At 36.4% G+C, this 18,162-nt stretch overlaps 1 protein-coding gene across 2 annotated transcripts in view; it reads left to right on the top strand.

Annotated features, from left to right (window-relative positions):
• TTC27 (tetratricopeptide repeat domain 27) overlaps positions 1-18,162 on the top strand; it is a 202,183-nt gene that overhangs the window by 62,627 nt on the left and 121,394 nt on the right. For both annotated transcript variants that reach the window (XM_037806843.1, XM_037806844.1), the window contains exons 9-10: positions 1,516-1,582; positions 7,086-7,199. In XM_037806843.1, coding sequence (XP_037662771.1) covers positions 1,516-1,582; positions 7,086-7,199 — 181 coding nt within the window. The remainder of the gene's footprint in view (positions 1-1,515; positions 1,583-7,085; positions 7,200-18,162) is intronic.

Here is an 18,162-nt window from a genome sequence, read left to right as displayed (position 1 = left end):
TGCATAGTAAGATATTTTAAGCCTTTAAGTCAGTAAATTATGGTAAACAGTCATGACCCTGACTCAGGTGACTAATGAATTGATGGCATTTTGGATGAGGTTCTTAAACTCAGAATAGCTTTTATGCTCGTGTTCACTCATCAGTATCATAATCAGAGAACTGAATGTTGAGGGTTAACTGGATCAGCTTGCTACATGATACACATTCCTCGTGGAATCAGACTCAAAATGTCAAAGTGTGTATGTATTTGTGTGTGTTGTATGTGTTTTGAACAAAATCATTTCTTAGTTCTTTGCCCCCCATTTATTTATTCTTTCTTACCACTAATGAAACTAAGTTTGTTGTTTAAAAATTATATAAATATTTCATGACCATTTTAAAATTCTCAAATTACAAGGATGTAGTATTATTTTATGCGGTGGTATGTCTTTTTAATTTTTGATATATTTAATACAAAAGAATTGATATATGTGTGTCTCTGTGTATATACATGTATATGTAAGCTATAAAGTGCAATAATAATGTAAACATTGGTGAACCCTTCCTTCAGTTTAAGACTAGAAAATTACAAATGCCATTGGCTCAATCTGTATGCTTCTTTCCTATCTCATCCTCCTCCTTCTCTAACTTAAGTTTTGTGTTTAATGTTTTCTTGCCTTTTAAAAATATGTACTTTTAAAATATATATTATATATATACATTTAATCATACCTCTACATAAATTGCTTCATTTTACTTGTTTTTGAGCTATATAAAAGTGATATCTTAATGAAGTCTTCCGTGATTTGCTTTTTTTCTGTCAATATGTTATTTCCGTGATTCACTCATGTTATATGTAGGTGCAGTTTACTTTGCACTACAGTATTCCATTGGGTGAGTTATATCACAGTTTATTCATTCTCTTTTTGACGTTTGGATTGTTTTCAAATTTTTGCCGTTGTATACAGTGTTACTGTGGATATTTGTGTGTATGATTCCTGGTGCACACATTTAACAATTACCCAAGGTGCTATATGTAGGAGTGGAACTGCTGAGTCATGGATGTTTGCTTGTTCATTTATAAGATAGTGCCAAATTATATGCCAAATTATACTAAGATCAGCAGGATCTAAGAATTATTATTGCTCTACCTCTTTGACAACTTCATAATTTTTGCATGTCTAATGGATATAGTAATATTTTAATTTTTTTGGCATGAGTTTAATAAATAAGGAGTTGGTGCCATATTAATTATTTTCATGTTCGTTGTGGAATGGCAAAGATTGGATTCTTTTTTTTCTAGTAAGATAAATTACATTGACATTTAGTATATCAACCACATTAGCTTGTCAGTATTAATTAATTTTCATACTTTAAGCAACTCATATGTACATGGATATATAATGCAACAATATTAAAATATGTCCTTTCAAATATATAAAATAGAGACTTTTACTTTACTTTTTTTAAAATTTAGGTTTCGTTATATAAACATACATTTTAGGATTAAATTTTTTTTTTTTTTTAATTTAAAGCACAAACTTCCAAAAGAATAACCCAGTACATAAGTTAACTGAAGAGGAGCTGTTGGCATTTACATCAGTGAGTAATGTCTTTTTTTTTTCATTTCATTTTTTTTTTCCTTGTAAATTATTTTACTTCTGGAATATTCTTGCCTCAGATTGCTTATGTTGAAACACTGCCACTTAAGGAAATTAAGGGAGAAAAAACCCTCATCATTTTAGTTTCCAAGCTACACACATTTGCTGAATTAAACATAACTGTTTTTGTTTGCACTTTCTTGGTTTTGAAGGTAGTGGCCAAATATTTCTTATTCATTATTTTTTCTCAGTGCCTAGTCCAGTTCTTGTACTGTATCCTGTACATACCAGGTACTCAGTAACTATTTGTTGAATGATGTAAGTGAAGTGACAGAGCTAGGGCTTGAATTTCACTCCAGAGTCACTGTAGCATGCAAATCCTAATCGTTGGGTTTGAAGCTCAGGAGTGCATTGCTTATCTCTAGGACAGTGTCAGTGAAATACCTGGATAGTTACCTCATTACAGAGACTTAAGAAGGAATGGGGTGTTTTAGTTTCCTAGATTATTCAAGCAAATACCATGAAATGGGTTGAGTTAAACAATGGGAAGTTGTTTGCTTATAGTTTTGAGGCTAGAAGAAAGTCCAGATCCAGGCATCATCAAGGTGATGCTTTCTCCCTGAAGACAGTGACATTCTGGGGTTGGCTGCCAGTAGTCCTTGGCTCCCCTCTCACAGAGCAAGGTACATGAGAGTGTCTCCTGGTCTCTCCCTTCTCTTCTGGGTTCCATGGATGCTAAGCCTCTTGCTTCCTGTCGCTTTCTCGATGTCTGAATTTTAACTCCACTTACAAAGAACTCAACTTATAAAGGCTCTTAACTGAAGTAACCTCATCAAAAGGTCCTACTTACAATGGGTTCACACCCACAGGAATGGATTAAATTTAAGAAGATGTTTTTCTGAGGTACACACAGCTTCAAACCACCATATGGGGTATAATAAAGTTGATAGGAGAAGAATGGCAGTGAAAAGGAAAGGTAGAGTAATAGATGGTTGTGGATGTAAGGTCAAAGATCGGTTTTCAAGAAGAGAAAAATCAGAGGAAGGTTGTCAGTATCTTTTTAGCTTTATGGATAAAAGGAAGATATACACTTTCTTTAATGAACACAAGTTGTTTAATATGTATTGTTTTCAAAGGCATTTTATTATTGTAGTTAGCAATCAAGTTAGAATTCTGATGTGTTTTTCCTTTGTTATTTTATAGATAAGGTGAAAAGATTACCTTTGGTGAAAAGGAGAGATAGCTTTTGTTGTACTGTAATATAAATTTTGCAAATTATTGTGTCCTATATGCCTTCTTGGAACTGGTTTTTTATGAGTCATTTGGGTCCTCTGGATGGCTGTTTTATTTTCCCACTTCAGTATTCTTAGAAATCTTTGGTATTTATCGTCATATCACATGTATTTTAGGTAACTGTGGAAATATCTCTATTTATTTATTACGAATGGCATAAAAATTGATAAGCCATATGTGTTAAAATTTGTTTTTAAAAAAAGATATTAAAAAAACTCATTATGTAGTTGCCCACTTATTCAGCAAATATCTATTTAATATGTATTATATACAAGACATTGTGTTAGTCATTGGGAATATAGCAGTAAACAAAGTGTTTTTTCTCTCATGGGTTTTATAGCGGTTTACATTCTATTGGGGGAAATATATGGTAGACAAAGAGAGACATAGATATTTAATAGAAATAGATATTTAGTAGAAATAGAAAACAGGGTAAGGCGATAAGAATGGGATTGGTGGAGCTGTTTTAGACAAGATGGTCAGAGAAGATCTCAGTGGGAAGGTGACATTTGAACAGATCTGAGTATGGCTGTGAGCTTGACCTCCCATTGTACTCAGGGGAGTACAGAGCTGGATGGGGCAAGTATCTCAATGATAAAGGGTGATCTAGAAAGCCTGGGTTTCTTATGATGACTGAGGTAAATGGATGTAGAATATATAGGAAGTGTTCCTGTTGGTCTCTGTTCCAAGCCAGCTCTTGAAGGGCTCAGGTCGACATAGCCCTAAGACCAAAGAACACGCCAGGCACAGAGTCAGACATGGGTGTATTAGGACTTATGAACGGGAGAAGATTCTTCCCAGTGGCAGCCATTTGGGAAATGGTAGTAGTGTGCCACAAGGGTGGGGAGTGCAAAGGGCAGCTTATAAGAGTTTAGGACAAAGACATTCCATAGGGTATGAGAACAGAGTTTCAGTAGAGTCTCGAGACACAGGGCTCTGGAGATTTGTTTTCAACAGTGGTCAGGGGAGGGGAGTTTTAATGCTTTGTTTACAATACCATCTGTGCATGCTTTCTTCCCTGAGAAAGAAACTTCTGACTTGGTCACACAGGCGGCCACGTGCAGTAACTTATGCTCAATATGGAGGGGGAGCCCGGGTCCTGGGTCTCCACAGTCTCCCATGGGGAAGATGACCAGTAGTAAAATCTTCTTGGGATTGGTCTCATAAATAGTTTATATTATTATACTATCCACATTTACTCTTAAGAAGGTACTAAAATACTCTATTTATGTTCAAACATTTAATTTTTTTAGCATTTCATATAGGTTGGATTATTTTTTCTTTCTTTTCTTTAAACTTCCTCCTTTATTCAGACTATTCATATTCCTCTATACTGAGGTACTTCTGAAATAATTAACTTGGTTAATTTCTGATGGTAATTAATTCACCACTCCTAGCTTTCAATAAGGTATTAAATTCAAGTTTCAAACCTTTTCCCAAGGTCTTTGTGCTATATAAATATTCTGCTCTCTTTTCTCCTCTAGCTCTCTTTTAAATCAGAACTGGTCTGAGGACTGATCTCTTTTCAGGAGAAAGCTGTGTTTGATTATGGTGATTCACAGTGCCAGGTCTAACTTTTCTAAAGAGATGAGTTTGTTAATCCCAAGTAAATCTAAGAGGTCTGGGCAAGAAACTTATGAGTGAGGAGGGCTTTTAGGACCCCCTTGCAAACTTTGGACTTCTGCATTTCTCCCTCCCCTTTTTGAGTCCCACGTGAAGCATAAAATATAGAGAAAAAAAAATAAACTCCTCCCTTGTCAACTCTTATCTTCTTTTCATATCAGTCTTATGCCTTCTTTGTGCATGATACTGAAGAAGATAATAAGATGATTTAGAACTGGCCCCTGGTTTCAATGAAGAAAGAAACTTTCTTTTTATCCTGTGTAGCTCCAAAAGAATATTTGAGACAAGCTTTTGGTGCTGCCCCACTTCTGAACTCTTGTACTTTTGTCTTCACTTCTCTTTTGGCATGAATCATGTTTTGACTTACAATTATTAATGTATATATCTTATCTTCCCCCCACCAAATCATAAATTTCCAGTTTTAGGGATTGAACTCTGTTCTTTTCTGGGTCTTCTATATGACCTTGTACTGTGCATCAAAGCTTTACTCATAGTTTTGTTCAAGAAATGTACACGTATCCTAGAGATATTGTGGGTTTGGTTCCACACCACTGCAGTAAAGTGAATATTGCAATAAAGCCAGTCCACAAATCTTTTGGTTTCTTAGTGCATATAAAATTATGTTTACACTATAGTATAGACTATTAAGTGTGCAATAGCATTATGTCAAAAAAAAAAAATGTACATACCTTAATTAAACTATTTTTTAATTATCCATCATCTGAGCCTTCAGTGAGTCATAATCTTTTTTGCTGATGGAGGGTCTTGACTCGATGTTAATGGCTGCTGATTGACCAGAGTGGTGGTTGCTGAAGGTTGGGGAGGCTATGGCAGTTTCTTAGAATGAGACAACAATAAAGTGTGTTGTGTCGATTCACTTTTCTTTCACAAAAGATTTCTCTTTGATGCTGTTTGATAGCATTTTACCTTCAGTAGAACTTCTTTCAGTATTGGAGTCAATCCTCTCAAACTCTGCTATTGCTTTATAATTAAGTTTATGTAATAGTCTAAATCCTTTGTTGTCATTTCAACAATGTTCACTGCATCTTCTCCAGAAGTATATTCTATCTCAGGGAACCACTTTCTTTGTTCCTCCATAAGAAGCAACTCCTCATCTGTTAATGTTTTATCATGAGATTATAGTAATTCATCTCCACTTCTAATTCTAGTTCTCTTGCTGTTTCCATCACATCTGTGGTTACTTCTTCCACTGAAATCTTGAACACCCACCTCAAAGTCATCCATGAAGGTTGGAATCAACTTCTTCCAGGCTCCACTGAAGGACTTCTTGCTAACCTTTGAATTTGGAATCATAAATAAATTTGACCAAAGACAAATCCTTGTGTTTTCCTAGCTTAGTAGTTCTTAGCCTTGGTTGCACTTTAAAATTACCTGGGGAGGGTTTTAAAAAACACTGATGTCCAGATTGTGCTCCCAGGGAGCTGATTAGGCCTTGATACTCTAAAAGCTTCCCAGGTGCTTCTCATGTGCAGCTGGATTTGAATTACTAATTGGACGCTACTTAACTAGGATGTTTTCCACACCTACTTTGAGAAACCATAAGCAAACAATTAAGAAGCATACAAGGATGTAGTCAACTTTCAGTAAAAACAAGCCTTTTCTGTTTCTTTGCAGTTATTTTCACTGAAAGTTGTTTTTGTGTCTGCTCACTCAGAGACAGTAATGGACTCCAAGTCATCATCAAAGAAAGCTTTAATTGTGTTCATTATACCAAGCAGTCCTTATTGTATCATAGTACATTTATCCCTTTTTTCACTTACCCTTTATTTCCCACCACATTTGTGACCTTATTCAATGATTTCTATTCCATTCTCTGAACTGGTGGCAGTCAGAGCTTTTTCTGGGTTAGGTATCAGTATGTTCTTATTCAGGTTCTGTTATAGGGCCATGTTCCTAAAGATTCCACATCTAGGAAGGCATTTTAACTAAAATTGGAGATTCCTTACCCTTAACTAGGCCAGAAAGCATCCTTATATATTTTTAAATTGGTTTTCTATAATAAAAATCTAAAAAAGATCTTTTGCCTTTAAGTGAATAAAAACTTCACTTCTTGGGCATTCTATGTATTTGAGGTTTGATTGGCATTTGCATTTATGAATTAGGATGTTTTTAAAGTGAAAAGTTTTCACATTCCTAATTGTTTTTGTTTGTGAATTTGGATGATTTTTAAAGTTTATTTCCAATTTGAGAAACAGAGTATTTATTTTTATAAAGTTTATTTTCTCACAATTTTTGTAACCCATGAGATAAAAGGATTTATTAGTTTATGGTATAATAAATTCAGTTTACTGGTTTGGTTATAGAGATCCTGGTTAATTTTTCTTTAAGTGATTTGTTCAATAGAATTGGATCAGCTAGATTAAATAATGGCTCTACTTAAATGAACATGTTCTTCAGAAAAATATTTGAAAGCATATGTATTATTACTTTTATTGAGAAGATTTTCAGATGTGCATTCAGATGTATTCTGGTATTTTTGGAAGAATTAATGTGGTCTTATTCAGTGTTGGATAACTCAGCTTATCCCTTCTTTCTGTGGTCTTTTTTTTTCTTTCCTCTTCCATTAGTGTTTGCTTTCGCAACCAAAGTTCTGGGCCATTCAGACGTCAGCCTTGATCCTCCGAACAAAACTTGAGAGAGGAAGCACACGCCGAGTGGAACGGGCAATGAGGCAGACACAGGTAGGAATTAATGGGGCAATTTTTGTTTTTCTTTCAACTCTTTGTTGCTATCAATATGCATACATGTATGCTATGAATATAAAAGAATAAGAATGGTTTTGGTTTTACTCAGATAGTTATTATTTAGAGTGTAGGTTTTACAATTTGACTTCTTGGCTCCAAAGCCCAGCTCTGTCACTTAGTAGCTCTGTGACCTCGTTTTCCTCATCTATAAAAAAAGATAATAACAACATGTGCTGGTTTGTATCTATTATATATCCTATAAAAGACTGTGTTCTTTTAATCCACTCTCATGGGGACAGACCTATTGTGGATGGGGTCTTTTGATTAGGTTGTTTCTGTGGAGATGTGACCCACCCAACTGTGGGTGAGACTTTTTGATTAGCTTATTTCCTTGAAGATGTGACCCCTCCCATTCAAGGTGGGTCTTAATTAGTTTCCTGGAGTCCTTAAGAGGGCAGGCACAGATTGAGAGGCTTGGAGAGAAAACACCCAGAGACATTTTTGGAGAGAGCCATGAAACTAGAACAAGGAGAGAAGCTAAGAGATAAAATTCAGAATTTACCCCAGAGAAGCTAAGACACTTAGAGAGAAAAATCCTGGGAGAAACAAGCAAGGACGCACAGGAGCTGAGAGAGAAAAACTAAGATAGAAGTCCAGAGATATTTTGGAGAAGGCGATGGAAATGAGAAGCTAACCCATGTGCCTTCCCATGTAACAGAGGAACCCCAGATGCCATCAGCCTTTCTTCAGAGAAAGTATTGTTCTATTAATGCCTTAATTGGGATATTTTCATGGCCTTAGAACTGTAAATTTGTGAACTAATAAATCTTCATTGAAAAAGTCAATCCATTTCTGGTGTTTTGCATTTCAGCAGCTTTAGCAAACCAGAACACAACAGTACTCAGATTATAGGTTTATGGTGAACATTAAGAGAGATAATAAAAGAGTCAATAAAAAAAGATATGCAAACTCACAGTTAAAAATCATATAAGAAAACAAAATTATGACCCAGAGTAAAAAATAAATATACATGAGTCCAGGCTGATATAAATAAATGATTGAATACAAGAATAAATGGGGAGAAGGGACAGATCTTCCTTATAGAAGATTTCCAAATAATTTATGTGTTACTCCCCCTCTAGGAGGTGGAGCTTAATTCCCCCCTTTAATGTGGGCTGTACTTAGTGGTTTGCTTCCAAAGAATAGAGTATGGGAAGGGAAAATTAGTAATTTTACATTGAAGAAAATTGGCAAACACCAAACCAAGCTATCATGATTAACATCTCCAGTGATAAAAGCCTGTGGCCAGCATCCACCCGCCTCTACAATAGAATGTGATGAGAAGAGCACTTTACCTCTGTGGTACTCTTCCCCCAAACCCATAAAACCAGTCCAACTGTGGGAAAATATCAGACAAATCCAAGTTAAGAGATATCCTACAATATACCTGACCAGTACTCTTCAAAAGTGTCAAGGTTGTGTAAAAGGAAAGAAGACACTCACAGCCCAGGAGAGACTAAGGAGATATGATGACAAAATACATGTGGGATCCTCGATGGGATTCTGGAACAAATAAAGGATGTTAGTGAAAAAAAAAAAAAAAAACAAAACTAGTGAAATACAAAGACTGTTAATAGCAATACACCAATTTAATTTCTTAGTTTTGAAAGGTGTGTCATGGCTAGGTAGTATGTTAACATTAGGAGAAACTGGATGAAGAGTATGTAGGAGCTCTCATAATTTCAAATTTTCTGTAATTCTAAAAGTATTCCAAAATAAAAAGTTTATCTTAAAAAAGAGTACATACCAATATTCTGATTAGACAGAAAAGTTACCTTTGTTTAAAAATGTGTATCCTTGCAAGCACTGGTCCTTGTTTGATCTCTAGTTGTATAGCCAGCTCCTGTCCAGCATCTAAATGATGCGTCTCTTAGGTCCAGATGTTTCTTATTTTAAAGTGTCTTGAGTTAGATCGTTAACTCAGGAATTGGAAATAAATAACAAGACCCAAAACAATACTGGATGAAGTATGTACAGGTTTACTAAATAATCATATTAAGCATAACTTGGTACAATCTGCAATGTCAGGTAGTAGAAAGGAGCTCTTGAAGAACTGACTTTGAAAGGGGAAATCTATTTGGTGTATGTAGGGGAATAAGGAGTACTTCATTCTAATTCATATCAGTCTGGTTCATCCTGAGGAGCAGTGCAAGATAATGTTGAAAGACAGATTCCTCCATTTCTGGTGCCAGCTTTATATAAAGGCTAAAGAATTTAGGTTTTCTCTTCTTGGAAAAAGAAACTATGGATAATGTGATGAAAGTCATAAGTTTGAAGATAGTTTTGGAGTACCATGCAGGATATCTTGTTGATGATAGAAGCAGAGACCTCAGTTAGGGGGCTACTTAAGAGACATACTGGGTGGAAGATTCAGTATGGATAGAAAGGAAAGACAAATTTAAGAGATGATTTACTTAGTTCCTTGTTCTAATGTAGACAAGTCTTAATTTTCAAAAGGAGTTTAAAGTGAAAGGGAGTAAAACTCATAAAAAGTTTTTCATATGGCTGTTTAACTTTAAATATCTCAGAAAATATTTAGAGTCAGATTCTTTTTCAAAGACTAAGTGAAAATAGGAAGCTGACGACTTGAGTAATTTAGAAAAATCTGTCTTGAAGAGCTTTTAAAATTTACTTTTTGAGACATAGCTCACTTAAATTAAATCATTATTTGCAAGGTGAAAGCAGATATTTATCTAGATTAAATGACATTTTTGTTTAAAAAAACACAAACAACAAAAACCCCACCATGTTCCATTCAGGATCTCTCTTTGTAGACCTTCTGTTTGGCAAATCAGTAAAAGGGTTACCAAATTACTAGAAGTTTGGACAAGTTACTTAACCTGTCTGTGCCTCAGTTTCCTTTTCAGTAAAATGGCCTAATGGAGTTATTATGAGGATTATATGAGTTAATGAGTATTTAGAACAGTGTCTCTCAGATGGTAAGTGCTTATTAGTAAATGTTATTTGTCATAATTATTGTTACTCCTGTGTCTGAGTAGTTATCATGTTCTTTTTTTAATGCATTCTTAAATTGTGAACTTTAACATGTATACGTAACAGTGATAACTTTCAAAGTATGATCCAACAAATAGTTAGAGAGCAAATTTCAAAGAATATCATGGGTCACAGTTCCAGAACTTCAGTTATTTCCATTATTGTAAAATATAACATGCATACAGAAAGGTGTTAACTGTCAATGTAGAGCTCAACAAGCAGTTATATAGGTAATTTCAAAAATTATTATGGGTTACAGTTCCACAGTTTCAATTCTTTCCTTTTTATGCAATATAGGGTATATACAGAAAGGGGAGGACTTTCAAAGCACAATTCAGTGAGTAGCTGTAGAGCAAATTTCAAAGGATGTTATAGGTTACAGTTCCACCATGTCATTTACCTCCTTCCAGCTATTCCAGCCCCCCAGCATCTAAATATATATGTATTTATATAAAGTTTCAGTATTCATAGACTTTTGTTAAATCTTATCTTGTTTTTTGCTACCCCTTTCTCTCACTTGATCTCTTTCTCCATTTTCAGGGGTGTCTAGGCAGTGACCACTCTTAACTTGTTCATATTGAAAGGGGGTGTCAACAATGTGGGGAAGAGGGCTGCATCTGATTGTTGTTCTTAAAGAGGCTGTTACCTCTGGGTTTTAGGACTTGTCTGGCATAGGAACACTCTGGTGGATTTAAGTTTCTGAGAGATAAAACTTAGCAACTGAATATTTTATAGAATCTCGGGTAGGGACCTAGGTATTTGGAGACTACTTGGTAAGGGCATGGCATACTGTGGCCATTTGAGATGTCTAGCTGGAGCTTGCATAAGAGGAACCTCCAGGATAGCCTCTCGACTCTATTTGGAATCTTTCAGCCACTGTGACCTCAGCTTGTTACCTTTCTTTTTTTCCCCCCTTTTGGTCAAGTAGGCATTGTCAATCACTCTCTCCGAGGCCCCAGCTCATTCCTGGGCGTCATGTCCCACAATGGGTTCTTTTTTTTAAAATGCAATTTTATTGAGATATATTCGCATGCCATATAATCCATCCAAAGTATATAATCAGTGGCTCACAGTATCATATAATTGTGCATTCATGGCCACAATCAATTTTAGAACATTTTCATTACTCCCAAATAAAGATAAAAATAAAAATAAAAATGAACATCTAAACCATCCTATACCCCTTATCCTCCCCTATTATTTATATATATTTTTGTCTTTATTAGTCATCTGCCCTTACGCTGCATAAAGGGAGTGTCAGTCACAAGGTTTTCACAATCATATGGTCACATGATAAAAGCTATATAGTTATACAATCATCATCATCAAGAATCAAGTGTACTGAATTACAGTTCAACAGATTCAGGTATTTCCTTCTAGCTATCCTAATACACTAGAAACTAAAAAGGAATATCTATATAAGGTGTAAGAATAACCTCCAGAATGACTTCTTGACATTATTTGAAATCTCCTAGCCACTGAAACTTTGTTTCATTTCTTCCCCTGCTTTTGTTCAAGAAGGTAGTCTCAATCCCACAATACCAGGGCCAGGCTCATCCCTGGGAATCATGTCCCATGTTGCCAAGGAGACTTACATCCCTAAGAGTCATGTCCCATGTAGGAGGGAGGGCAGTAAGTTTACATGCCAAGTAGGCTTAGAGAGGCCACATCTGAGCAACAAAAGAGGTTCTCTGGAGGTGACTCTGAGGCACAATTATAAGCAGGCTTAGCTTCTCCTTTGCAGGAATAAGTTTCATAAGGGCAACTCCCGAGATTGAGGGCTTGACTTATTAAATTGGGAGTCCCTAAAGCTAGCAAGAATATCAGGAATTCCCCAAGTGGGGAAGTTTTAATATTTCCACATTTTAAAAATCAGGTTCTTTAAATGAACTATTTTGTCCTATTTATTTTGGTACTATTTACTTGAGACTTCCTGGATCTGTAGTCTATGACTTGCTTGATGTTATGGGATTTTTTTTTTTTTGACCTTTTCTTCCATATCACTCTTTTTTGATCATTAGCCTCATTCCTAATAATATTCAGTCCATCTGTGTAATTTTTTATTTTGACAGTTATTTTTACCTTCTAAGAAGTCTGTTTCTCTTTCATAATAGCCTTTTCTTGTTTTATAGATGCAACATCTCATTTAATTTCTTTGCACAATGTAATTAGAATTTTAAAAATTCTTTCCATGAATCCTCTCTCCTCAGGGGTGTATTGTTTTAAATGTCCATCTTGACCCTTGTTTTTCATGGTATTGCTTTTTCTTAAATGTATATCGATCACCAAAGTTGATTGTATTGGTGGTTAGTGTGAGTTTCCTCTCCATTATTTGGGTCTTACTATACCCTTAAACAGGAGGGCTTCTTGCATACCTGGAAAGGTATTTTTACCAGCAAGTTTCTTTAGGGTGGGCAGGGATCTTTCCTCTGCACCTTCTGCTAGGGCCCTGAACCCTGGATCCAAGGTGCTACAAGGGTCACTGGGCCTTCCTGCTGTTAAAACAGAGGTGCTTTTCAAATAGGCCCCATATCTCCTGGTGCTTCATTCCCTTATTTTTTTCCGTCTGAGAAGACAGTATCTCCTAGATGGTGGAAGCAGGCAGTGTGCTTGAGCCTGGGAGGTAGAGTTGATGGCAGGGATCAAGATTCCAAGTGAAGAGCCAGGAACAAGGGATAGAGACTGTGATGAAGAGGACCTCCTCTCATTGGGTATCTGATCCATTAGCCAGTGATGAGCCACAGAAGTCATAGCCTGGTATACTGTGACATCCTCACCAGACTGACCAACCAACAGATGAGCCAGGCATAGAGCAATGAACTAAACAAATTATGAGAGATTCTTTGATTATTGAACTCAGGGAGATTGCAAAAGATACAGAAGGCTTAAAGTGGTTAGGACAGGGACCTGTTCATCAAGAATATGACTAGTGTTCAAAGGATAGTATAGTAGGGTCAGAAAAAAGACTCTTACAGACCAGATAATGGGTACTGAGGTTGATGATATGCAAAACTGACATTAGCTCTCCATCAAATGTATTGACACAAGGCCACCTTTCATGCTCTAGAACAGAGCCCGACCTTAGGTCAAGGTATCATAACAGAATTGTCATCTGCATATGATCATAAAGAAGAACACTTGGCAGGAGTTCAGTAGCTTTGGACAGAGAGCAAGCTTATGAGTATCATTTTGACTTGAGAGAATTTTGTAAGTCTCAAAGAATGGAATATGTTTGCAAGAAGGACACTAGTGGATACAACTATAGGATATAATATTTATACATGCTGGAGGCAACACAGTATGTTCTCACAAGTGGGTATGGGCTCCTCATGGCTCCAGAGTCTCCCATGAAGACATCCAGCTTTAGAAGATGCCACCCTATAAAGTGCTAGTACCAGAAGCTTCCCTTTGACATTCTCACTGGGCTAAGGATAGTGTAAGTCACGTGACACCTCTCATTCCCCAGCCAAACATTTACCGTGAGGGTAAGTTTCCCTCAACAGATGCAGGTTTCTGACCTGTCTTAGCTTCTGTCTAAGCTTTCTGAAAGAAGGTTCTCTGAAGTTCAATTTTATGCTGTAGCTAATATGTGAATATGCTACTTTAGGATCTTCATCATTTCTCACATGGACTGTTGCAACTCTGCTTACTTTTTCTCCTTACCACTGACTGCCATCTCCCCATTTTAGAGTCCTGTTTCTGGACTCTATTCTTTTCTACCTTTCTGTAAATCTGTAGACATGTATGTTTAGATATGTCTTTAGATCTCTTCCTCACTTTGACCTTCTCTTTGTGTTTTTCCTCACTTTGACCTTCTCTTTGTGTTTTTCATAGCTTTATTTTAGCATTTACTAAATTATTTGGAAGCTTTTCTATCTCCACAGCTAGAAAGTGAGCACTTTGAAGGGTCAGGTTCTATATTTTATTTATGTTTGTATTCTCACAATGGGTGTTCAATGAATAGTTGAATATTGAATTAAAAAAATGAATTTTGAGTTTTCCATTTATTAGCAGGACTAATTTAGAGTTAGAGAAATTAAAGTTTTTATTTTTACGTGGCATTTTATTAATCTGAAAGCTGTAGAAACCAGCCTTTCTAAATTGTTCCAGTCCAAATCTTCAGTATAATAACACACCCAAGTGCCAAAGCTAACAGGAGCAGGCAGTCACTGTGAGCACGTCAAGGTTAACAGTTTCCCAGACGGTGGTAATTCACTACTTAGTTGGCTGCATTTTTTTAAGGGGAGGGGAAAGAGATAAAGAAATGTCAGTTTTTTCTTACTGGGTTTCCTAAAAAATGATGAATAACATGCACAAATCACTATCCTTTGAGGTCATAGGAGGAAGTGATAAGAGTCTAGGGTTCATGAATTAACTCCTTAATTATATGGAAATATATTCACCCTGTAGTTTTCAACATACCTTTTCTTCTTCATTACAAACTGCATTTGTTCTATATTAAAGACTTTTTGCCATGTTTTAGTGTTTCAGAATATGCATGTGCTCGATTTTATTTTCACACACATTCTTCACAAAAGTACATCCACATGCGTTATACTTGGCAGACTTGGTGTGGACCTTGATCTGTCACTGTGTGAGTGGAGAACAGAACAGAATGTATTGCTGCTGCTATGGAGCTTCTGAAGAAGGATCAGGAGGTAGCATGAAGCACTGGATCTAGGAATTCAAGCTACCTTTGACTATATTTGGCTTGCTTAGTGAGTGGGTTATCTCTTCAAAATCTGAGAAAGTACATTGATATCCCTATTATTTTAAACATTCTTTTTTTTTTTTTTTTTAACTTATTTAAAACATTCTTCCAAGTAAATATGAAGTGCTTATAATGGACAGATTGAAGTTCAGAGTTTTTCAAGACTCAACACTGCTGCTTCAGTAAAATTTAAGAACAGGTGTGAATAAGGAATCTTAGTTATAAGAGACAGAAACCCAATTCAAACAGAAGGATGAAAGGAAATGTATTGGCTTTTGTAACTGGAAATACCGGGGGCATTCCAGTCTCAGAGATACTGATTCAGGGGCTTAAGCAAATCATCGGGTCTTTTCTCTTTCTCTTTCCTCAGTCTCACTCTCATGTTTCTGCTTTTCTCTGCCTGCTTTGGTCAGAATAGCACCAGATTGCATTGCCCAGAGACCTCAGCTTCCAAGAGGAAGCGCGATCACATACTTGCTATGGCCAAGTATAAGCTCCCTAGCCTCTTGTAGATTTTCTTACCTTTAAAATGGGGATAGCATAGTGCCTACTTCATACAGATGTTGAGGGATTAAATGAGTCAATACTTGTAAAATGCTTGGAATGGTGCTGGGCACACAGTAAACCCTCAATAAGTGTTGACTGTTAGTATTATACTCACTTTACAGGAGGAGAAACTTGGGTACAAGAAAAATAAAATGGCCCAGTCCTTCATGATTCATTAAAAGCAGTCACACTGCCTGGGAAATCTAAACACCGTTGGGATAATTACAATGCTTCATGTTTAGTAAGCTGATCCATACCATTCAGTTTTTCAAATATTTGAGATATGAAAAAATATCTTCCATTCTGGCTTTGTACTTCAGGATTAATAACCATGTATAACATTGGAAAGTTATTGAAAAGTATATTAGGATTCAGTCCTGTGGCTGTAACTGCGCTTTTATAGAATGGGGGTTTGTTGGAGTAATTATAGTACTACCATTTATTGAACAATTATTATATGCCAGGTGCTATTTAATCCTAGTAGTAGGTATGGTTTGCAGTTTTACTGATAAAGAAATTGAAGGACAGAAAATTTAAGTGACTTACCCAAGGTCTTATAACTGAGCTAGAATTCAAACCAGTCAACCTGATTTCAAAGTCCATGCTTTTATTGACCATGTTGTACTGTTCTAAGGAAGCTAAGAGAACTGGCTTAAAAAGGCAAAAGAGCTCAGTAGAAGACTTGGCATAATCCCAAGGGAAGGAGTTGAGGGGGCATTGGCAGGAAGTTAATTGAGGCTTTTTGTGAGAAAGGCTTGGATTGCAGAACTCAGTGTTCCAAGGCCTGCAGTTCAGGTGGGAGGAGTGGGAAATGGAATCCACACAATATCAGGATATGGTGCTGTGTGGGAGAAGAATCAGCAACTGGCTGAGTGAAACTGCCTTCTGATAAGGCAAAGAAGGCCGTCAGCTGATATGCCAGATCCAGGATGTGAGTTTCTTGGTAATGGATAACTAAAAAATGTACAGTAATTAGTTCATAGATGAGTGGGATGAAAGGGTGGGGTAAAGTAATATACAGTATGCAACGTAAAATAAACTTAATTATTGATAGTTAAAAATAATACAAAAACTAGAAAGTTAAAGAAAAGTGAAAATTAGGTAATAGCAAAGGAACTTATCAATGGGATAAGGTATACACACTTAAAGCACACTTCCAAAGGCACCTAGTGATAATTTCAGATTCCAGAGAGGGATAAATTTAAGTTCTTTGGACAGAGTCAAATGAGGTTGCTTGAACTGATGTCTTGCATGTATCTTCACATCCTTAGAGCAGCATTTCCTAAACTTCCCTGACTATGTGAGCCATCTCCTGGGGTGCTTGTTAAAAGTATGAATCTTCAGTCTGGTTCTCAGAAATTCTGGGGTGGGGGTGATGATTCCTACAATCAGGCACATTTAGGAAAGACTGCCTCAAGCAGAAGCGTCCTGTTAATTCTTAGCACCAACAGATGTTTTTCTGTCAAATGCCCAAGTACATACAGAACGGAAGGCTGGAAGGGCATTTGCCAAGGTCTGGAGGCCAGTGCTGTTATTTAACAGTGGGCTGAGGGCAGGGAGGAACCTTTGAGGTAAATGTTGTTGAGGGCAGCAGAACCTGGGGCCAATTGAAATTGAGTTCTCTTAAGAACAGGTGCTTTGCATTTCACCTCAGGGAAGTAGGGTCTAATCATTATTAGAATCAAGTACTTGAACTTTTTCGGAAAGGATAATCCTAGGAATTTAAAACATCACTCAGGTTTTATTAATCAGTAAATATTTGTTACTCTTGGCACACTTACGTTTGCAGAATGTAAACAGGCAGTCTTGTGCTATCATTTCCTCTTCTCTTTAAGATAATAAAAAAGAAATTTTAAGTACTTTCTTAAACACTAAGCAAAGTCCCCTGGAGAAGTTTTAGGAGAGACCAGGAGGGGGCCGGCATATAGGGAAGGCCATGAGGGCACCTACTCCTACTAATACCTGCGGCAGTAGTTCTCAAAGTGTGGTTTGTGGTTTCAGAGTGTCCATGAGGTCAAAACTGTCTTCGTAATAACACTGAAATATTATTTTCCTTTTTAACTGTGTTGATATTTGCATAGTGGTGCAGAAGCAGTGCTGGGTCAAACTGCTGACTCCTTAGCCTGAATCAAGGTAGTGGCACCAAACTGTGCTAGTAGTCATTGTATGCTTCACTGCCACACGTTGGTAGTAAAAGGGGAAAAAAAATTGTTATATTTACAGATATCTTGGTAAAGCAGTATATATGATTTGGTTAAATCATACCCTTCAGAATGCGCCTTTTTTAACATTCTGTATGACAAAGTGGTGAGTACTCACAAAATACTTCTGCCACACACCAAAGTACAGTGGTTGTCTCAACATAAAGTACTTGTTTCAGTTGCAAACTGAACTGGCTGCTTTTTTCATGGAATACCATTTTTACTTGCAAGGACAACTGACAAACGATGGGTATCAGACTTGGATATTTGGCAGAAATTTTCTCAAAAATGAATGAAGTGAGTCCATGACTTCAAAGAAAATAATTGACAGTATTTGTTACCAATGATAAAATGTTGAGCTTTTAAGAAATGGTAAGAGTTTTGGGAAACTTGCATCTGACACTGTGAATTTGACAGCTTACCAATACTTGAAGACTTTTCTGATAAG

This window comes from Choloepus didactylus, chromosome 17, assembly GCF_015220235.1.
Source record: "Choloepus didactylus isolate mChoDid1 chromosome 17, mChoDid1.pri, whole genome shotgun sequence".
Taxonomy (NCBI): Eukaryota; Metazoa; Chordata; class Mammalia; order Pilosa; family Megalonychidae; genus Choloepus; species Choloepus didactylus.
This window is presented reverse-complemented; position numbering and strand designations above follow the sequence as displayed.